Below are 23965 nucleotides of genomic sequence, written 5' to 3' on the forward strand. Positions count from 1 at the left end.
TTCTGGTGCACTGTACTGACAATGGCTAACATTCTTCTGAATAGCAAGAAAGAAACTATTCTGGGTTCCTGCTTCAGGATCAGTAAGTTGGGCAAATACAGGGTAGATATGAACCCAAAGGCAATAAACTGATAATGGGCACAGACCACAACTTTAGTTACTCAGCTTCCATATACACCAATTTACCCACATTGGCAGTTCCATTTAACAACACACCTCCATATTTTCACCCATCTACAAAGCTACACTTACACATGAAGAAGTTCTCAGTCTTTCCCCAAAATGAAATACACAGGCAGTCCCAGCCACTGAATCCAACAATTTTATATTATTTAATCCTCAAGTTTAGTCACAATCCCCTTGACTATTCTGTTACCTAGAGACTATATTTTTTTTCTCCTTTCAGCTGAGCTGTTCACTTTATTCAATAATTAGTTTAATGAAGAACAGGACCTAGCAATGCCCAGAGATTTTCTCCATTCCCTCCCACAATACATTCAAGCAATCCTAAAGTTTTTAAAGTAAAAATAAGTATTGCTTCAGGAATATTGAAATCCATGTTAACAAAATTACAAGATACATTTATTTACCTTATTCAAGAATCTCTTCTCCAACCTAAATTCTATTTAGGTGACAAACAGTTCAAAATTGGTTTCAGGAGTAGTGTTCAGTGGTTTATCATTTACGTATAATGCCCAGTGCTCATTACAACAAGTGCCCTCCTTAATAACCATCACCAATCTATCCCATTCCCCACCGACCTCCCCCCATCAACCCTCAGCTTCTTTTCCATAGTTAAGAGTCTCTCGTTGGGGGAGGGGGATCCCTGGGTGGCTCAGTCAGTTAAGTTTCAGCCTTTGGCTCAGGTCATGATCCCGGGGTCCTGGGATCCAGCCCCATGTCCTCCTTCTCCCTGCTCATCAGGGAGTCTGTTTCTCCCTCTCCCACTGCCCCTCTCCACTCGGCTCATGTTCTCTGTCTCTCTCTCTCTCTCTCTCAAATAAATAGATGAAATCTTTAACAAAAAAAGTCTGTCATCATTTGTTTCCCTCTCTCTTTTACCCCTTCCGAATGTTCACTCGTTTTGTTTCTTACATTCCACATATGAGTGAAATCATATGGAATTTGTCTTTCTCTGACTGCTTTCTTTTAATTAGCATAATACACTCTACCTCCATCCATGTCATTGCAAAAAGCAGGGTTTCATTCTTTTGGATGGCTGAATAGTATTCCATTGTGTGTGTGTGTGTGTGTGTGTGTGTGTGTGTGTGTGTGTGTGTGTATACCACTTTTTTTTAAATTCATTCAACATTCCAAGGGCATTTGGGCTCTTCCCATAGTTTGGCTACTGTTGATAATGCTGCTATAAACATCGGTGTGTGTGTACTCCTTCAAATGTGTATTTCTGTATGCTTTGGGTAAATACCTAGTAGTGTAATTGCTGGATCATGCGGTAGATCCATTTTTAGCTTTTTTGGAACTACCATACTTTTCTCCAGAGTGGCTGCACCAGTTTGCATTCCCACCAACAATGCAAGAGGATTCACTTTCCTGCACATCCTCACCAACACCTATTGTCTCCGGTGTCATTAATTTTAGCCATTCTGAACTATGTGAGGTGGTATCTCATTGTGGTTTTGATTTGTATTTCCCTGATGTGAATGACGTTGAGCACCTTTTCATGTTTCTGTTAGTCATCTGGATGTCTTTTTGAAAAAAATGTCTAACTTCTACCCATTTCTTAACTGGATTATTTGGTTTGTGGTTGTTGAGTTTAATATGTTCTTTATAGATTTTGGATAAGACCCTTTAGCAAGTATATCATTTCCAAATAGCTTCTCCCATTCTGTACCCTGCTTTTTAGTCTTGTTGATTGTTTCCTTTGCTGTGCCAAAACTTTTTATCTGGGTGAAGTCCCAATAGTTCATTTTTGCTTTTGTTCCCCTTGCTTCTGAGACGTGTCTAGTACCAGGTTGCTGGGGCCAAGGTCAAAGACTATTCTGCCTGTGTTCTCCTCTAGAATTTTGCTGGTTTCCTATAGAGGCTCTATTTTATTTTATTTTTTTTTTAAAGATTTTTTTTATTTATTTGACAGAGAGAGACACAGCGAGAGAGGGAGCACAAGCAGGGGGAGTGGGAGAGGGAGAAGCAGGCCTCCTGCGGAGCAGGGAGCCCGATGCGGGGCTCCATCCCAGGACCCTGGGACCATGACCTGAGCCGAAGGCAGATGCTTAACGGCTGAGCCACCCAGGCGCCCCGAGGCTCTATTTTAAATATAACCATCAACAACTTGAATAAAATCACAAGGGTTAGAAGAGAGAGGAAGAAAATAGATCATAAATACAAATAAACACATCTATATGACAAGAAAGAAAAAATATGCAAAGCTACTATTGTCCTTTTTCTCTGCCTGGTCACAGGCAGGAACTGATATCTGTGACTTCCTTCTTCCATTTCCAATTCTGTGTCTTCTCATCTCTCCCAGAAGCAAAGCAGGTCAGAATTCTCTACCTGTGGAGTGAATACACCTTCGTGCCTGAAGGTCTGAGTCCTAAATAATCTGGTGTCTTTTTATTTTCTGTGATTGATACCTTATTCATTGGACTTGGAAGTACTGAGAGGCAGTACATAGATCCTGGAACTGTGCTCATGATCGATGCTTTCTTCAATTCACCGGGCATCTGAAAACTCTCTTCACCATTCACATCTTTGTTCTGGTAGCAATTCTGTTCTTTCCAGCTGGTGTTGACACAAAAGGGGAACCCAGATCCTCATCCTTAATTCCCTGATTTAACACAGCATTAGTTTTTCAAATAACAGAAATTTACTAAGATATGATAAGTGTGTTTCATCCATTGCAGAATAGGAACTTTATACAATAGAATATTAGACTCATCTCTTCTTAAAGTCCATCCGCCATCCATTTCTCCAGAAATTTTTGGATGGCCAATGTCTCTGGTCAGAGTGTAGATTTCCCAAAATAGAGCTGATGACCCACCTGTAGCCTCTGGGTTCATCTGCACAACTCAAGCTAGATAAAACAAACACCATGTAATCCTGCAGAGTCATTCAGCCCTCATCTCCTTTCATATCCAAACAATATAAAGACTCCATGAAATAATTTTCATTACCAAAAGTGACTTCCAATAGTAAAATTCAGCCTACTCCAAACCAGCACAAACAACAGTCAACTTTTAACTTCTCACCTGAGCATAAGGCGTGAACTGACTATTCTCATAACCACACCCCAGGAAGTCTGTATCCAGAGCAGGAAGGCAAGACACCAGGTCATCCAGGGCTAACCCCAGAGGCTTTTGCCCCAGGGAGTCTGCAGCTCCAGGAAGAGCCACCATGAGGAGTCTGGGACAGTGTTGGGGCTCTATGGGGACATAGCCTCAGGGCTGCAGGGGAGTAATGGACATTCAGCCCCAGGGAGAGCACCATCAACACCAGAGACTGAGTTGAACCCCACCCCTGAGAGGCTCACAGGCTCCTCCAAAGAAGAAGGAAGATTGTTAAGGGGCACTGGGGTCTCTGCAGGCCCACCCACCACAGAGCAGATGGTCAAGGACACATCTCCTGACCTCAACATGAAATATGGAAACAGAGCCCCAGAGGAGGAAGCTAGAGGGAAGGAGAACATGTGGGAGCCATCAGTCATGTTGTAGAAGGAGACATCTCCTTCCTTGAGGTCCAAGAAAACCCCAACCCTGTGGGGAACTTGCCTATGGGATAGCGGAATCACAAAGTTGGAATATGCACAATAATATTGCAAATATCACCCCACAGCCCAGAACCCCCTTTCTGGGCTCTCTTGGTACCAGTATGTCCTCTCCACATCTCCTCTACAGACACCCAGAGACCACTCACTTCTGTCTCCATTCCCGATCTCCACCACCCAATAACAGCGTCCTGATGTGATGCCCTCCCGACCTAAGATGCTACAGTGTTTTCCTGGGTCCTTAGTTGTATTCTTCCAGGTCACACTAGACTTTTCATCAGAAACAGCAAGGTTTGGATGTGCAGACTCTGGATCCAGAGTAACAGACACTGCAGAGAGAGTTGCCAATCATTTGAGGTCTCCCCTTGACACATAACAAGGCACACATCAACCACCCCCTCTCCCAGACATCTAGATGCATGTGGGCAGGGCTAAGCCTCCTGAGATGAGAGTCTTGTGACTCAAGTATAGACCTTTCCAATCAGGAGAAGTAATCAAAAGACTGATCTGGGGGTTTAATATGTCACAGGCATTTGAAGAGCAGACTGAACTCCAACATTGAAGGGTATCTCTTTAACATCTGCTATCATCCACACCCACCAATCCAAGCTATATGACTTTCACCACCCCATCTGAACCCACCACCATTGGTGGGACCAGCATCTGTGTCACCACAGCAGGCTGAGGAGATGTCAGCAGCCATGGGGGGACCCAGAAAGAACTCAAAGTAACTCACAGGGCTGGAACTTCTCCTTCCGCCAATCTACAAAAGAACCACATGTTTCATGTTAAAGCTTTGAGAAATCTGAACACATTGGTGTCTATATCTATTCTTCTGAAATACAGTGATGCTAGAGTTACAGGGAAATATCTTTTGGAAACATGCCCTGATGCATTTATTTCTTACATACACACAGACACACACACAGCCATCATGCTACAGCCTTCCCATGAAAGCCAAGCCATAAAGCTTCACACCACTGAGAGGCTGGATAACAACTTGAAAAGAAGAATCTATGCCCAGATTTCAATTTCAAATTATGTTTTCTCAATCCCTAGCCACATATCCATCATGAAAGCTAGGTTTTCTTAAAAAGAATGGGGGAGATCAAAATACTAGTACACAAGGCATACTTTAAAATACATGCACTCTAGTGGCATCTGGATGGCTCAGTCAGTTAAGCATCTGGCTCTTGATTTTGGCTCAGGTCATGATCTCAGGGTGGTTGGATCCAGCCCCCCATCAAGCTCCACACTCAGCATGGAATCTGCTTGAGATTCTCTCTCTCCTGCTGCCCCTCCACCCACTCCAATGGCTCTTAAATAAATAAATAAAATCTTTTCTTAAGATTTTATTTATTTGAGAGAGAGACAGAGATAGGGAGAGAGAGTAAGAGCAAGGAGAAGAAGGAGAAGCAGGCTCCGATGTGGGGCTCGATCCCAGGAGCCTGGGATCATGACCTGACCCAAAGGCAGCTGCTTAACCAACTGAGCCACCCAGGTGACCCTAAAATCTTTTTTTTTTTTTAATTAAAAAAAAAATAGCCAAACTGTGGAAGGAGCCAAGATACGCTTCAACAGATGAATGGATAAAGAAGATGTGGTCCATATATACAATGGAATATTACTCAGCCACCAGAAAGGATGAATACCCACCATTTATATCGACATGAATGGAACTGGAGGGTATTATGCTAAGTGAAATAAGTCAAACAGAGAAAGTCAATTATCATATAGTTTCACTCATATTTGGAACATAAGGAATAGCACAGAAGACATCAGGGGAAGGAAGGGAAAACTGAAGGGGGGGAATCAGAAGTGGAGACGAACCATGAGAGACTATGGACTCCAGGAAAAAATCTGAGGGTTTCAGAGGGGAGGGGGTGGGGGGATGGGGTAGCCTGGTGATGGGTATTAAGGAGAGCACGTGTTGTGATGAGCCCTGGGTTTTATACGCAAATAATGAATCATTGAACATTACATCAAAACTAATGATGTACTGTATGGTGACTAACATAATAAAATATTTTTTAAAATAATGAATAAATAATAAATAAACAAATAAATCATGCACATCAATGCAGCAGAGAAGGGGGAGATGCTAAAGATGATTATTTCATCACCATTTTTCACATAAATCCCAATAATCACTGAGGCTCTCTAAGGAGCCTCACACATCTGGACCCCTGGCCTCCTTCACCTCTGGCTTCCCCTTCTCTGCTCTCACAGTCTATATCCCTGATCATAAAAAGAAACAGCCAAAAAGAAAAATCACATATTACACAGGTTCAAAGGGTACAGACTCTTAACTCCTCCCAGTGCTAAGGATCCCCTGGATAACTTTTCATTGCTTTAGGATCCCCCACACCACACTTCCATCCCAATGCTGCTAGAAGATCAAAATGATCTCATTATCAGAGGTAAACTTGGTTACATGATTACTTCCAAACTGCTTAAAATAAATATAAGTCCTTTCAGAAATCTCTCAAACAGGTGTCAGGAGTTTATTACTTTTCATACATGCAAATAACTTGCACACCCTCTGTGTATGTCCCACTCAAACCACCACGGCTATGATTTGTGGTCTCTCTTCTAGCACTCTTATCTGCCCAAAATCTCTCCAAAGGAATCTCAGGCTCTCTACTTTCCTTCTTATCCCCTGCTCTTCTCCTAACACATTTTTTTTTTCCTGATTTGAACCTCACTTTTTCTGGTAAAGAATTTTAACTCCTCTAGGTTTCTCCTTTTGCAATCTTCACGCATTGCCTCTAATAAACCCGACCAAGTTCAAGCCCATCAGGTAAGTGCAATGTTCTCCTAAAAGGAAGGATAATAGTTGTGAAAAATTATTAGTAGCTGTTTTTAAAAATACATACATATCATAAATCATGTTAAATATTTAATATACAATACATATTAAATAATATATGATTATAATATATATGTTATTGCTCTTGTTACACAAAAATATATAAAAGATATTGTATATAATTGCAGGTGGCTCACAGACTCCACCCCCAGGAATCCATAAATATCCTGGTGGCTCTGGATCTCAGATTCAGAACACCTGCTCTAAAGTATTTAATTCCTCAGCAACTAAGCACGTTTAAAGGAAGAAACCCAGTTTGGACAGGGAGTCAGAGCATGAGGAAGCAAAATGAAGACCAATACGCCAGCGGTCTGCAAGAAACAGGAAAACCAAAACCACAGCCAAAAAGTAGGAATTTCAGGGTAAAATGGATTCAGAACCAGAGATCCACTTAGGAAGACCTGAGTCCTAAGCAGGAAAGCTTGATTTCTGAAACCTCTACAAACAACAGTTTCTGAATTATACAGTCACTACACTGTTCCAGACTCTTCTATAAATGACTTCTCTGTTGTCAATGCACCAATTAAAATTATGAGTTGAACAAAGTATGTTCAGATTTCAGTGTTGCTAACCCTAACAATGACTGCAGTAGAGGATGGGTCAGAATGGAGGCTGATCTGTGTTCCCAAGGACAGTCCTTGCAGTCTTCAGAGGAAGAAGACAAAAGTGGCAAGGGGAGCATGGACACCAACCCCATCCTGGTGTGGGGTCCATGACATAGAAGGGGGCTGAGTTGAGCCAGGGGAGGTAAGGTAACAGGAAACTGAGTAACGTACCTGCATACAGCTGTGCCTTGCTCCAGGCTGAAAGGGAACACACCCTGGTGAGACCTGAGTCAGAACAAGCCTGCTCAGCATTGATCTACTGACCTTTGCCTGCCCTCTGGAATATAGGTGGCACTAGCTGCAGAGTGGGGAGAGGCTGGAGAGAAGACCTTCTGCCATGTGCTGATATACATTGTATGAAAAGATTATAGGGATTAAATATATAAAATTCCATAATTGTAAAAAAATCATTACTACACCCAGTGATTTTGAGCATAGAGATATTTGAGAAATAACTCAAAAGGAGAGATGATTTCAGGCAGGGATTTGAGATGAACTCTAGGGTAAAAGTGGCCAATCTTTCTGAGATAACACAATCGCTATTTGGGGACATTGACAGCTCATTCCACCACATTCTCACACATAGTCTGTCCAGACCTCTACCCATCAGTTTTGATCACAACTTCCAGAAACTGGAGAGAACACACTCTCCCTAGGTGGTATTATATAGCTGAGGTCACACTCCTAACCTTAATGACCACATTAATTTATATAGTTCCTTTACTAAAATCTCAGAGCAGCTGGCTTTTGGATTCCAAGTGCTGACAGAACTAGTTGCACTGAAGGCTAAAAAGTTAGCAATATGGCAGGTAGGTCAGCACTGGAATAAACCCAAGATGCACGACAGACTCCAGGGACCACCATCACCCCCAGGTTCTCAAGCACTGGGTGGGAAACAGTGGCCCAGATTGAGGAAAGCTCAAGGAACAGGGTTCTGCTTCCCACCAGCTTCCACTTCTGCCCCAGGGAAGGGTCCTCAGTCCCTGCCTGAAACAAGGAGAGGGGACACCTTGACTTAGGTGGAACAAGAGACCCAAGGACATCTGGACAGTCACTCACCAGCCAGGTAAACTGATTTCCTCCAGTCTGAAAGGCAACACAGGAAACAGGTGAGCTAAGAACCAGAACCTCTCCTACAAAGAAGACACAGAAAGTTCTAGAGGAAAAGCAGAACTTACCAAGATCTGCTTGGAGTTCATCTGAAAGAGAATGAGAAGTAAACATGGACTCCCATGTCTAAGAACAGCAAAGATTGCACCTGACAAACCCACAAATGCTCATCTCACTACCCTAGAAGTTATAGCTCCAGATCCATTGAGCCTCCACAGCTCCAGCTGTCTTCTCTGGATCTCGTCAGCCACCCAGTCCAGGGCAAGGGCCCTCTGTCCACTTTTCCTCTGCACCAGCTGCCACACTCACAGGCCTTGGCCACTGTCCTGCCTTACCTCTGGCCTTCAGTGCCTCCTCCTTTGCCCACTGGTCCTCTTCCTTTTCCCTGTGGAGTTTCTCCCATTCCTGCATCTCCTGGCACTTTGCAGTATGTTCTCTCTTGGTGTAGTAGGCAGTCCCAAGGAGTAAGAGCATCAGCAAGGTCAGGATCCCCATGAAAGCTGACATCCAGGGAGAAGTCCGGGGAAAGAAGTCCTCTGTGTCCGGTCAAACACACAGTCAGGGTCACAGCCCAGGACAGCCCACCCAGCACACCCAGGGACTCCCACCCCCTCCCTATGGCCCTACTGGGAGAGGGAAACAGCACTGACCTGGGATGAAAATGGCCATCGCCTTCTCCTGGCTCAGGATTGGGTTGAGGAGGGAGCAGGTCACATTCCTTGAAGACCTGTGTTTCACCACCAGAGCAGCCTCCACACTGAACAGCCCTTCAGCATTTTGGACATGGGTCTCAGAGAACATCAGGAACTTCTCTTCACTGAGGGCTCTCCACTGCACCTGGGGCTTTGGGAACCACCCCGATGCCTTACATACCACTCGGACCCCGTCCTCCTCTGGCCCTGTGATGTGCACTTGAGGGGCAGAGCCCACACCTGCAAGAGAGAAGCTAGAGAGCACAGGGAGGCCACCCAGAGCCCAGGGATGCAAGCAGAGCCTTCCCATGCACAACTCCAAGGGCAGCATTGCTTTCTGGAGGCCTCATTGAGGAGTGAACCCAGCAGGGAGCAAAACAGGGGTCCTGCCACAGAAAATAGAAGGAAGGAGCATGGGGACCTGAGCAGATACAGAGGGCAGGACTCTTCTCCCCAACCATGAGGGTGGGAAATCCATCCCCCAGAGTGACAGAAAGAGGAATTTGGTCTCAGGATCCATCCTTCTCTGCTCTTCTCACCTCACACACTCTCCAGGGCATCTGCTTGCACACACACTACCACTTGGTGCATCGCTTCCACCTTCAACAACCCTACCTACCTCCTGAGCTCCTTCCCTAATATCCACATCCCCAGGTTAGCTCTGCCAGGATTGCTCACAGATGTTTCAAACTCAAATCCTGAACTAATTCATGTTTGGCCCCATCTGTGATAGGCTGATGATGAAAATATTCCCAAATCCTTCGGCCTTTTTTACATCCAGCTCGCCCTCTGCCACATATTCTTAGTGACTTCACACTCTGCTTCTGGGCTCCATCCCGTGACTTGACTCAGCCACTGTCAGTTCAGGGAATGTGACTCTAGCGGAGGTTGGAAACTGCTTGTGCCATTGCCTCGCCCTCTGCCACGGGAGGGGCATGCTCAGGCTCGCGCAGCCTTTCCAGCTGCAGCTGTCCTAGACCAGCCAACAGCCAGATGAACAGCTCTGTGAGCAAACCCAGCCAGGGTCCACTGTTAGGACAAAATATATTAAAAGTAAGGGGCTTATTGTCCCTGTTGAAAATAAGGAAAGAGAGCCCCTTCCCATCCTTTTCTTATAGCATTTACTTGAGGAAACTTGTGATTGTGGGTGCTTTCTCCCCTCTTTGAAATGTATATAAGTCCATTGAAAAACACAGATAGGCCCTTAGCCAGCTTTGTGATCCAGGAGTGTCTTTCCCAAGGACCTGGGAACCCTCTCTTTGAACTGCTCACACCAAGGAAGACAGCACACCTCTCTCCCCCTTCCTGTGCCAGGGTAGGAGCCTAACCTGAGTGGGCACCAGGATCCACGTGTAAGACCACGTCCTGTCATGAAGACTGAAAATGCATTTTTTTCAGGATGAAGCCAATTAGCTAACATGTATTGTCACCCAATTACCAAGTAAACCTAGGGTGATCTGTGTGTGACAGTTAGTGCTGTCATGTCCACTTACTTGAGAGCTAATAACTGTCTATCCTGAGAACACGTGTGTAATGAGTTGTGTCTGCATGGTTATGAAAAAGGGTGAGATTTCTTTGTCTTTCCATCTCTTCAAAGATTGTCTGTGATACACATCACATTATGGTAAATCTAATTCTATAATAAAAGAGTTTTCTTTCCTGCTATTTTTGTGAAGAAGATTTCTCAGAGATTTCCTTTTAATTATATTTCCCTAACATGACCAAAGATGTATGAGCAAGTCCAGTTAAGAGTAGCCAAATACTGTTACCAATGGCTAACAGACACATGAAAAAAATGTTCAACATCTTTAGCCATCAGGGAAATTCAAATCAAAACCACATTGAGATACCACCTTACACCAGTTAGAATAGCAAAAATTAGCAAGGCAAGAAACAACAAATGTTGGCAAGGATGTGGAGAAAGGGTAACCCTCTTACACTGTTGGTGGGATTGCAAGCTGGTAAGCCACTTTGGAAAACAGTATAGAGGTTCCTCAAGACATTAAAAATAGAGCCACCCTATGACCCAGCAATTGCACTACTGGGTATTTACCCCAAAGATACAGATGTTGTGAAAAGAAGGGGCACGTGCATCCCAATGTTCATAGCAGCAATGTCCACAATAGCCAAACTGTGGAAGGAGCCAAGATGCCCTTCAACAGATGAATGTATAAAGATGTGGTGCATATATACAATGGAATATTACTCAGCCATCAGAAAGGATGAATACTCACCATTTACATTGACATGGATGGAACTGGAGGGGATTATGCTAAGTGAAATAAGTCAAGCAGAGAAAGTCAATTATCATATAGTTTCACTCATATTTGGAACATAAGGAATAGCACGGAGGACATTAGGGGAAGGAAGAGAAAACTGAAGGGGGGGAATCAGAGGTGGAGACAAATCATGAGAGACTATGGACTCCAGGAAACAATCTGAGGGTTTCAGAGGGGAGGGGGTGGGAAGATGGGGTGGCCCAGTGATGTGTATTAAGGAGAGCACGTGTTGTGATGAGCACTGGGTGTTTTTTATATGCAAATAATGAATCATCAAATACTACATCAAAACTAATGATGTACTGTAGATGGGCGGAGCAAGATGGCGGAGGAGTAGGAGACCTGGATTTCGTCTCCTCTCAGGAATTCAGCTGGATAGGGATCAAACCATTCTGAACACCTACAAACTCAACAGGAGATCAAAGAAAAGAAGAGCAACAACTCTCTGAACAGAAAAGCGACCACTTTTTGGAAGGTAGGACGTGCGGAGAAGTGAATCCGAGGCGATATTCGGGAGGATAGACGGCGGGGGAGGGGCCTCCGACGGCCGCTTCTGGCAAGTGATAGAGCCACGGAGCACAAAATCGGAACTTTTAAAAGTCTGCTCCGCTGAGGGACGTCACTCTGGTGGCGAAGTGGGGGGTGGAACCCTCGCGGGACAGTGTGGTCTCAGGACCCTCGGGGTCACAGAAAGACCGGGGGTGCCTGAGTGCGGCAGAGCTCCCAGGTATCGGAGCGGGGAAGCCGGCTGGAGAGACGGAGCCCAGGCGCGGGCTCTCAGCTCGGGGTTGCTATAAACCGTGATCCGCGGCACAGTCGGGCCACAGCTCCTCCAGCAGGGACCCAACAAGCGGCAGATCCGGGGAGACTCACCTTCTTCCCCCGGGAGGAGAGGTGCGGGAGTGCACCGCGGGGATCTGCTGGGTTTGGAGACTCCACCTGGGGTCGGGTGCCAGATAGAAAGGCGCAGTCACAGGCTGGGTGAGCGCGGAGTGTGGCCGGAGACCGGGGAGACGGGAGTGACTGACTGCTTTTCTCTGGGGGCTCGCTGAGGAGCGGACCCCGAGTTCTCGGCTCCGCCGGGGCGGAGACTGGGAGGCCGCCATTTTCACTCTCCGCCTCCAAAGCTGTACGGAAAGCTTGCAGGGAACAAAAGCTCCGGAGAGCAAACCCGAGCAGATTACTTAGCCCGGACCGGCAAGGGCGGGGCAATTTTGCCTCCGGCAAAGACATTTGGGAACCACGGCAACAGGCCCCTCCCCCAGAAGATCAGCGAGAACAGCCAGCCAAGACCAAGATTACCGATCAATGAGAACGGCAGAACTCCAGCGCTAGGGGAACACTGCACATAGAATTCATGGCTTTTTTACCATGATTCTTTAGTCTTTCAAAGTTAATTATTTTTTTTAACTGTCTTTTTTTCTTTTTTCCTTTTTTCTTTTTTTTTGAATTTTTCTTTTTCCCTTTTTCAACCAACATCTTATCAATCCCTTTTTTAAAAAAAAAACATTTTTATTTTTCATTTTTAAAGTCATATTCTATCCCTTCATAGTAGTTACCCGTATTTTTGGCATATATATATAAGTTGTTCTCTCTTTAAAATCTTGAGATAGTTTCTTCTAACAGATCAAAATATACTCTAAATCTCTAGTGTATGGTTTTTTTCTACTCCCCTGCCTGATCACATTCTCTCCCTTTTTTCTTTCTTTTTTTTTTTTTTTAATCCTCTTCTTTCTTTTTTCAAACAACTTATCAAATCCTTTTTTAAAATTTTTTATAATTTCCATCTTTACAGTCATATTCCATCCCTTCATCATATCAACCCTTATTTTTGTACATATATAAGTTTTTCTTTCTTTAAAATTTTGGGAGGGACTTTCTTTTAACAGACCAAAATACACCCAAAATCTAGTGTGTGGCACTGATCTATAATCCAGCCTGATCATATTTGATCACATTCTGTTTTTGTTTTGTTTTGTTTTGTTCTGCTTTTGTTTGTTTTTATCTTTATCTTTTTCTTTTTTCTTTTTTTCTTTCCTTTTCTTTTTTCTCTCTTTCCCTTTCTTTTCCCACTGCTTCAGGTCTTTTCTGATTTGTTTAGAGTATATTTTCTGGGGACGTTGTTACCCTGCTAGCATTTTGTTTTCTCATTAATCTATTCTCCTCTGCACAAAATGACAAGACAGAAAAAATCACCTCAACAAAAAGAACAAGAGGTAGTACCGACTGCCAGGGACCTACTCAATACGGACATTAGTACAATGTCAGATCTAGAGTTCAGAATCATCACTTTAAAGATACTAGCTGGGCTTGAAAAAAACATGGAAGTTATTAGAGAAACCCTTTCTGGAGAAGTAAAAGAACTAAAATCGAACCAAGTAGAAATCAAAAAGGCTATTAATGAGGTGCAATCAAATATGGGGGCACTAACTGCTAGGATAAATGAGGCAGAAGAAAGAATCAGTGAGATAGAAGACCAAATGATGGAAAATAAAGAAGCTGAGAAAAAGAGAGATAAACAACTACTGGATCACGAGGGCAGAATTCGAGAAATAAACGATACCGTAAGACGAAACAACATTAGAATAATTGGGATCCCAGAAGAAGAAGAAAGAGAGAGAGGTGCAGAAGGTATAATGGAGCAAATTATAGCAGAGAACTTCCCTAATTTGGGGAAGGAAACAGGCATCAAAATCCAGGAAGCACAGAGAACCCCTCTCAAAATCAATAAAAATAGGTCAACACCCCGACATCTAATAGTAAAACTTACGAGTCTCAGAGACAAAGAGAAAATCCTGAAAGCAGCTCGGGAGAAGAGATATGTAACCTACAATGGTAGAAACATTAGATTGGCAACAGACTTATCCACAGAGACCTGGCAGGCCAGAAAGGACTGGCAGGACATATTCAGAGCACTAAATGAGAAAAATATGCAGCCAAGAATACTATATCCAGCTAGGCTGTCATTGAAAATTGAAGGAGAGATCAAAAGCTTCCAGGACAAACAAAAACTAAAGGAATTTGCAAACACGAAACCAGCCCTACAACAAATATTGAAAGGGGTCCTCTAAGCAAAGAGAGAGCCTAAAAGCAACATAGACCAGAAAGGAACACAAACAATATACAGTAACAGTCACTTTACAGGCAATACAATGGCACTGAACTCCTATCTTTCAATAGTTACCCTGAATGTAAATGGGCTAAATGCCCCAATCAAAAGACACAGGCTATCAGATTGGATTAAAAAACAAGACCCATCCATATGCTGTCTGCAAGAGACTCATTTTAGACCCAAAGACACCCCCAGATTGAAAGTGAGGGGGTGGAAAACCATTTACCATGCCAATGGACACCAAAAGAAAGCTGGGGTGGCAATCCTTATATCAGACAAATTAGATTTTAAACCAAAGACTGTAATAAGAGATGAGGAAGGACACTATATCATACTTAAAGGGTCTATCCAACAAGAAGATCTAACAATTGTAAATATCTATGCCCCTAACATGGGAGCAGCCAATTATATAAGGCAATTAATAACAAAAGCAAAGAAACACATCGACAACAATACAATAATAGTGGGGGACTTTAACACCCCCCTCACTGAAATGGACAGATCGTCTAAGCAAAAGATCAACAAGGAAATAAAGACTTTAAATGACACACTGGACCAAATGGACTTCACAGACATATTCAGAACATTCCATCCCAAAGCAACAGAATACACATTCTTCTCTAGTGCCCATGGAACATTCTCCAGAATAGATCACATCCTAGGTCATAAATCAGGTCTCAACCGGTACCAGAAGATTGGGATCATCCCCTGCCTATTTTCAGACCACAATGCTTTGAAACTAGAACTCAATCACAAGAGGAAAGTCAGAAAGAACTCAAATACATGGAGGCTAAAGAGCATCCTACTGAAGAATGAATGGGTCAACCAGGAAATTAAAGAAGAATTAAAAAAATTCATGGAAACCAATGAAAATGAAAACACAACTATTCAAAATCTTTGGGATACAGCAAAGGCAGTCCTAAGAGGAAAGTATATAGCAATACAAGCCTTTCTCAAGAAACAAGAAAGGTCTCAAGTACACAACCTAACCCTACACCTAAAGGAGCTGGAGAAACAACAGCAAATAAAGCCTAAACCCAGCAGGAGAAGAGAAATAATAAAGATCAGAGCAGAAATCAATGAAATAGAAACCAAAAGAACAGTAGAACAGATCAACGAAACTAGGAGCTGGTTCTTTGAAAGAATTAACAAGATTGATAAGCCCCTGGCCAGACTTATCAAAAAGAAAAGAGAAATGACCCAAATCAACAAAATCATGAATGAAAGAGGAGAAATCACAACCAACACCAAGGAAATACAAACAATTATAAGAACATATTATGAGCAACTCTATGCCAACAAATTAGATAACCTGGAAGTAATGGATGATTCCTAGAGATGTATCAACTACCAAAACTGAACCAGGAAGAAATAGAACACCTGAACAGACCTATAACCACTAAGGAAATAGAAGCAGTCATCAAAAATCTCCCAAAACACAAAAGCCCAGGGCCAGATGGCTTCCCAGGGGAATTCTACCAAACATTTCAAGAAGAATTAATACCTATCCTTCTGAAACTGTTCCAAAAAATAGAAATGGAAGGAAAACTTCCAAACTCATTTTATGAGGCCAGCATTACCTTGATCCCAAAACCAGACAAAGACCCCATCAAAAAGGAGAATTACAGACCAATATCCCTGATGAACATGGATGCAAAAATTCTCACCAAAATACTAGCCAATAGGATCCAACAGTACATTAAAAGGATTATTCACCACGACCAAGTCGGATTTATCCCTGGGCTGCAAGGTTGGTTCAACATCCGCAAATCAATCAACATGATACAATACATTAACAAAAGAAAAAACAAGAATCACATGATCCTCTCAATAGATGCAGAAAAAGCATTTGACAAAGTACAGCATCCTTTCTTGATCAAAACTCTTCAGAGTATAGGGATAGAGGGTACATACCTCAATATCATAAAAGCCATCTATGAAAAACCTACAGCGAATATCATTCTCAATGGGGAAAAACTGAGAGCTTTCCCCCTAAGGTCAGGAACGCGGCAGGGATGTCCACTATCACCACTGCTATTCAACATAGTATTGGAAGTCCTAGCCACAGCAATCAGACAACAAAAAGAAATCAAAGGCATCCAAATTGGCAAAGAAGAAGTCAAACTCTCACTCTTTGCAGATGATATGATACTTTATGTGGAAAATCCCAAAGACTCCACCCCAAAACTGCTAGAACTCATACAGGAATTCAGTCAAGTGGCAGGATATAAAATCAATGCACAGAAGTCAGTGGCATTCCTATACACCAACAACAAGTCAGAAGAAAGAGAAATTAAGGAGTCGATCCCATTTACAATTGCACCCAAAACCATAAGATACCTAGGAATAAATCTAACCAAAGAGGCAAAGGATCTGTACTCAGAAAACTATAAAATACTCATGAAAGAAATTGAGGAAGACACAAAGAAATGGAAAAACGTTCCATGCTCATGGATTGGAAGAACAAATATTGTGAAGATGTCAATCCTACCTAGAGCAATCTACACATTCAATGCAATCCCCATCAAAATACCATCCACTTTCTTCAAAGAAATGGAACAAATAATCCTAAAATTTGTATGGAACCAGAAAAGACCCCGCATAGCCAGAGGAATGTTGAAAAAGAAAAGCAAAGCTGGCGGCATCACAATTCCAGACTTCCAGCTCTACTACAAAGCTGTCATCATTAAGACAGTATGGTACTGGCACAAAAACAGGCACATAGATCAATGGAACAGAATAGAGAGCCCAGAAATGGACCCTCAACTCTATGGTCAACTAATCTTCGACAAAGCAGGAAAGAATGTCCAATGGAAAAAAGACAGTCTCTTCAACAAATGGTGTTGGGAAAATTGGACAGCCACATGCAGGAGAATGAAACTGGACCATTTCCTTACACCACACACAAAAATAGACTCCAAATGGTTGAAAGACCTCAATGTGAGACAGGAGTCCATCAAAATCCTAAAGGAGAACACAGGCAGCAACCTCTTCGACCTCAGCCGCAGCAACTTCTTCCTAGAAACATCGCCAAAGGCAAGGGAAGCAAGGGCAAAAATGAACTATTGGGACTTCATCAAGATAAAAAGCTTTTGCAAAGCAAAGGAAACAGTCAACAAAACCAAAAGACAACTGACAGAATGGGAGAAGATATTTGCAAATGACATATCAGATAAAGGGCTAGTATCCAAAATCTATAAAGAACTCATCAAACTCAACACCAAAAGAACAAATAATCCAATCAAGAAATGGGCAGAAGACATGAACAGACATTTCTCCAAAGAAGACATCCAAATGGCCAACAGACACATGAAAAAGTGTTCAATATCGCTCGGCATCAGGGAAATCCAAATCAAAACCTCAATGAGATACCACCTCACACCAGTCAGAATGGCTAAAATTAACAAGTCAGGAAATGACAGATGTTGGCGGGGATGCGGAGAAAGGGGAACCCTCCTACACTGTTGGTGGGAATGCAAGCTGGTGCAGCCACTCTGGAAAACAGTATGGAGGTTCCTCAAAAAGTTGAAAATAGAGCTACCATATGATCCAGCAATTGCACTACTGGGTATTTACCCCAAAGATACAAAAGTAGGGACCCGAAAGGCTACGTGCACCCCGATGTTTATAGCAGCAATGTCCACAATAGCCAAACTGTGGAAAGAGCCAAGATGTCCATCAACAGATGACTGGATAAAGAAGATGTGGTATATATATACAATGGAATATTATGCAGCCATCAAAAGGAATAAGATCTTGCCATTTGCAACGACGTGGATGGAACTGGAGGGTATTATGCTGAGCGAAATAAGTCAAACAGAGAAAGACATGTATCATATGACCTCACTGATATGAGGAATTCTTAATCTCAGGAAACAAACTGAGGGTTGCTGGAGTGGGGGGTGGGGTGGGAGGGATGGGGTGACTGGGTGATGGACACTGGGGAGGGTATGTGTTCTGGTAAGCGCTGTGAATTGTGCAGGACTGTTGAATCTCAGATCTGTACCTCTGAAACAAATAATGCAATATATGTTAAGAAAGAAAAAAAGAAGAAGAAGAATGTAGCAGGAGGGGAAGAATGAAGGGGGGGAAATCGGAGGGGGAGAAGAACCATGAGAGACAATGGACTCTGAAAAACAAACTGAGGGTTCTAGAGGGGAGGGGGTTGGGAGGATGGGTTAGCCTGGTGATGGGTATTGAGGAGGGCACGTTCTGCATGGAGCACTGGGTGTTATGCATAAACAATGAATCATGGAACACTATATCTAAAACTAATGATGTAATGTATGGGGATTAACATAACAATAAAAAAATTAAAAAAAAAAAAAAAAAACTAATGATGTACTGTATATCGTGACTAACAACATAACATAAGGAATAGCATGGAGGACATTAGGAGAAGGGAGGGAAAAATGAAGGTGGGGGGGAACCAGAAGGAGAGATGAACCATGAGAGACTATGGACTCTGAGAAACAAACTCAGAGTTTTAGAGGGGAGGGGGGTGAGGGGATGGGTTAGCCCAGTGATGGGTATTAAGGAGGGCACGTACTGCATGGAGCACTGGGTGTTATACAAAAACAATGAATTGTGGATCACTACATCAAAAACTAATGATGTATGGTGACTAATATAAAAAAATTTAATTTAATTTAAAAAAAAAAGAGTAGCCAACTATATGATCACTGGGTGTTATTTGCAATTGATGAATTATTGAACTCTACATCTGCAATTAATGATGTGCTATATGTTAGCTAATTGAATTTAAATAAAAAAATAAAACTGGAAAAATGAAGAAAAAAAGAAGAGTAGCCAAATATAGCCTAGATTAACTAAATTCCCTTAATGCCCAAATTAAATAAACGGCTATATGCCACTGAGATTTCTTATGGTGTGTGACACAGCATCATGACAACTGGGAAATAACATATAATTATCAATATTTCTACTACAATTAAACAAATGGCAAAAGAGAAACCCTAGGACTCTCCGTAGTCCCCACTTCCCCCTTCACACTGTCCCCAAATCTACTGACTCATTTGTGTCTAGTTTCCAAACCTCTCTGAAGCCAAATGTCTCCCACCTCACAGCCCCCACATGAAGTCAGACAGCCAAACCTCCTCTGTGTAACTACATTCATGCCTTCAGTCTCCTCTCCTTCCATCCATCCTCCCTCACACTGTCAAAGCAAACCCCCCACCCGACACCATTCTGTTTAAAATTTCCTCACCTCTACATCCAAACTCCGTTACACAGCACAAAAAGCCTTCTATACTCTCCCATCTGCCTCTACTCCACAAAGCAGCTGTCCATTTCTCCCCAATTTCCACTCCTGCACCCCCCTGGGTACACATATTCTAGCCCCAGTACTATTTGGTTAACTGTTCATAATCACAATCACCATGTTCTCTGTACCCCTCATGGTCCAGACCACAAACCAGAAAGGCCCTTTGGAAGTCTGGTGATCCCAAGTACCTGCTCAAGTGTGTGCTACTCATGAACTTTTCCTGATCAATCTCTTCTCTGTGGACCTGGTCCAGGAAAACCTGTGTATTCCAGGATTCTCACCTCTCACCACCCTACTATTCACCTCTCTCACCAACCATGTGGCCTCCCTGTGTGCCCAAACACACCTGCCACACTCCTCCCTCAGTTACTTCACATGGGTATTCTGCTTGGAACTCACCCCCAGATAGCCACTTCTCTCAATGCCTACTCACCACCATCTAACATCCTCTATAACCCATCTGTTTACATCTTTATTGCTTTTAGAAAATAAACTCTGGTCTGGGAGGAGCAAGATGTCGGAGGAGCAGGAGACCTAAATTTTGTCTGGTCCCAGGAATTCAGCTGGATAGGGATCAAACCATTCTGAACACCTATGAAATCAACAGGAGATCAAAGAAAAGAATAGTAGCAACCCTCTGAACAGAAAAGCGACCACTTTCTGGAAGGTAGGATGTGAGGAGAAGTGAATCCAAGATGATATTCGGGAAGACAGACGGTGGGGGAGGGGGCCTCCATCAGCCGTTACCAACAAGTGATAGAGAGCGGAGCACAAAATCGGAACTTTTAAAAGTCGGCTCTGCTGAGGGACGTCGCTCCAGTGGCTAAGCGGGGGGTGGAACCCTCGCGGGACAGTGTGGTCTCAGGACCCTCGGGGTCACACAAAGACCAGGGGAGCCTGAGTGCGGCAGAGCTCCCAGGTATCAGAGCAGGGAAGCCGGCTGCAGAGAGGGAGCCAAGGCGCGGGCTCTCAGCTTGAGGTTGCCATAAACCGTGATCCGCGGCACAGTCGGGCCCCTGCTCCTCCAGCAGGGACCTAACAAGCGGCAGATCCGGGGAGACTCCCCTTCCTCCCCCAGGAGGAGCAGCACGGGAGCGCACGGCAGGGATCTGCTGGGTTTGGAAACTCCACATGGGGTCGGGTGCCAGAGATAGAAACACACGGTCACAGGCCGGATGAGCATGGAGTGCTGCGGGAGATCGGGGAGATGGGAGTGATTGACTGCTTTTCTCTGGGGGCTCACTGAGGAGTGGGCCCCAAGTTTTCGGCTCCTCTGGGGCAGAGATTGGGAGGCTGCCATTTTCACTCTCAGCCTCCAAAGCTGTACGGAAAGCTTGTAGGGAACAAAAGCTCCCGAGAGCAAACCTGAGCGGATTACTTAGCCCCGCCTGGCAAGGGCAGGGCAATTCCGCCTCCTGCAAAGACATTTGGGAACCACGGCAACAGGCCCCTCCCCCAGAAGATCAGCAAGAACAGCCGGCCAAGACCAAGTTTACTGATCAATGAGAACGGCAGAACTCCAGTGCTAGGGGAATAATGCACATAGAATTCATGGCTTTTTCCCCAAGATTCTTTAGTCTTTCAAAGTTAATTTTTTTTTACTTTCTTTTTCTTTTTTTTTTTAATTTGTCTTTTTCCCTTTTCAACCAACATCTTATCAAACCGTTTTTTAAAAACTATTTTTTGGAGAGGGGGGAAAGATGGTGGAGGAGTAGGGGACTCTATTTCAACTGGTCCCCGGAATTGAGCTGGATATCTACCAGACCACTCTGAGCACCCACGAAACCAGCCTGAGATGTAAGAAGATCTGAATCTCTACAAACAGAATATCGCAGGCAGTTGGTTTTGAGGTACGAAGAGGGGAGCCGTGATTCCGCGGGCAGATATCGGAGGATAAATGGCAGCAGGGGGGTGCCTGGTCGTGGGGATCCTACACCGCCGGTGAGTGACAGCCTCACGCGCTGGGGACAGGCACAGACTTTCAGACCGGTAGCGGCGGGGAAAGGACTCTACGCAGCTCCTGGGGCAGAAACCCTGAGCGGCAAGGTCGCACCGGGCAAACTGCAGCCCCCAGACAGAAATCCGAAGCGGTGGGGTTGCGCCTGCAACTGCAGTCCCCAGGGCGGAAACCCAGAGCGGCAGGGTCCCGCGCGTGAACTGGGAGTGGCTGGCGGTTTTAGAAGCACAAAGGGCAGAGATGGGCCCAACCTAGAGGCAGGACTGGGAGCGCTGCAGAGGGGCACACAACCCAGGACGCTGCAGTTTATAGCAGAACGGACAGAAACGGAGACAGTGTGGCCTGGAGAGCTCACTGAAGAATAGACTGCAATCTCTCTGCTCTGAGACAGAGGGTTGGAAACAGTATCTTCTGCTCTGACTTGTGGAAGAGACGTGGAAAGCCGCCAGGGAAAGCCGCCAGAGAACAAAAGCTCCAAAAACTGATTCCTGCTGAGCCCATCCCCCGCCACAGGGGCACAGGGCAACTCCACCCAAACAGGGTTGCCTGAGTAATACTGGGGCAGGCCCCTCCTGCAGAAGACAGGCTAGGAAAACAAGAGGCCAGCAACCCTAAGGTCCCAAGAAAACAGGTGCATCTTGCTTGGATTCTGGTCAATAATTTGGACTCTATACATTCCCTCAAACACCCATCAAGAATGACTAGGAGGAGGAGCCCCCAAAATAGAAAAGACTCAGAGATTATGACTTATGCTGCAGATTTACAAATGGATGCAGATATAACCAATATGTCGGATAGAATTCAGGTTAGCAATTGTGAAGAAAATGGCTAGAATGGAGAAATCAATTAATGGCAACATAGAGTCTCTAAGGGCAGAAATAAAACGTGAATTGGCAGAACGTAAAAATGCTATCAATGAGATCAATGGAACAGAATAGAGAGCCCAGAAATGGACCCTCAACTATATGGTCAACTAATCTTTGACAAAGCAGGAAAGAATGTCCAATGGAAAAAAGACAGTCTCTTCAACAAAAGGTATTGGGAAAATTGGACAGCCACATGCAGAAGAATGAAACTGGACCATTTCCTTACACCACACACAAAAATAGACTCCAAATGGTTGAAAGACCTCAATGTGAGACAGGAGTCCATCAAAATCCTAAAGGAGAACACAGGCAGCAACCTCTTCGACCTCAGCCACAGCAACTTCTTCCTAGAAACATCATGAAAGGCAAGGGAAGCAAGGGCAAAAATGAACTCTTGGGACGTCATCAAGATAAAAAGCTTTTGCAAAGCAAAGGAAACAGTCAACAAAACCAAAAGACAACCTACAGAATGGGAGAAGATATTTGCAAATGACATATCAGATAAAGGGCTAGTATCCAAAATCTATAAAGAACTCATCAAACTCAACACCAAAAGAACAAAGAATCCAATCAAGAAATGGGCAGAAGACATGAATAGACATTTTTCCAAAGAAGACATCCAAATGGCCAACAGACACATGAAAAAGTGTTCAATATCGCTCGGCATCAGGGAAATCCAAATCAAAACCTCAATGAGATACCACCTCACACCAGTCAGAATGGCTAAAATTAACAAGTCAGGAAATGACAGATGTTGGCGGGGATGCGGAGGAAGGGGAACCCTCCTACACTGTTGGTGGGAATGCAAGCTGGTGCAGCCACTCTGGAAAACAGTATGGAGGTTCCTCAAAAAGTTGAAAATAGAGCTACCATATGATCCACCAATTGCACTCCTGGGTATTTACCCCAAAGATACAAAAGTAGGGACCCGAAAGGGTACGTGCACCCCGATGTTTATAGCAGCAATGTCCACAATAGCCAAACTGTGGAAAGAGCCAAGATGTCCATCAACAGATGAATGGATAAAGAAGATGTGGTGTATATATATACAATGGAATATTATGCAGCCATCAAAAGGAATGAGAGCTTGCCATTTGCAACGACATGGATGGAACTGGAGGGTATTATGCTGAGCGAAATAAGTCAAACAGAGAAAGACATGTATCGTATGACCTCACTGATATGAGGAATTCTTAATCTCAGGAAACAAACTGAGGGTTGCTGGAGTGGGGGGTGGGGCGGGAGGGATGGGGTGACTGGGTGATGGACACTGGGGAGGGTATGCGTTCTGGTAAGCACTGTGAATTGTGCAAGACTGTTGAATCTCAGATCTGTACCTCTGAAACAAATAATGCAATATATGTTAAGAAAGAAAAAAAGAAGAAGAAGAATGTAGCAGGAGGGGAAGAATGAAGGGGGGGAAATCGGAGGGGTAGACAAACCATGAGAGACGATGGACTCTGAAAAACA

At 43.9% G+C, this 23965-nt stretch overlaps 1 protein-coding gene across 1 annotated transcript in view; it reads right to left on the reverse strand.

The window, feature by feature from the left end:
- Positions 1-3379: 3379 nt before the first annotated feature.
- The window catches only part of LOC118545741 (butyrophilin subfamily 1 member A1-like), a 58188-nt gene continuing 37602 nt past the window's right edge, over positions 3380-23965 (reverse strand). Inside the window, 4 exon segments of the mRNA XM_078054364.1 lie at positions 3380-4050; positions 4458-4484; positions 7367-7393; positions 8956-9237. Coding sequence (XP_077910490.1) covers positions 3380-4050; positions 4458-4484; positions 7367-7393; positions 8956-9237 — 1007 coding nt within the window.

The sequence above is a fragment of the Halichoerus grypus genome, chromosome 9 (genome assembly GCF_964656455.1).
Source record: "Halichoerus grypus chromosome 9, mHalGry1.hap1.1, whole genome shotgun sequence".
Taxonomy (NCBI): Eukaryota; Metazoa; Chordata; class Mammalia; order Carnivora; family Phocidae; genus Halichoerus; species Halichoerus grypus.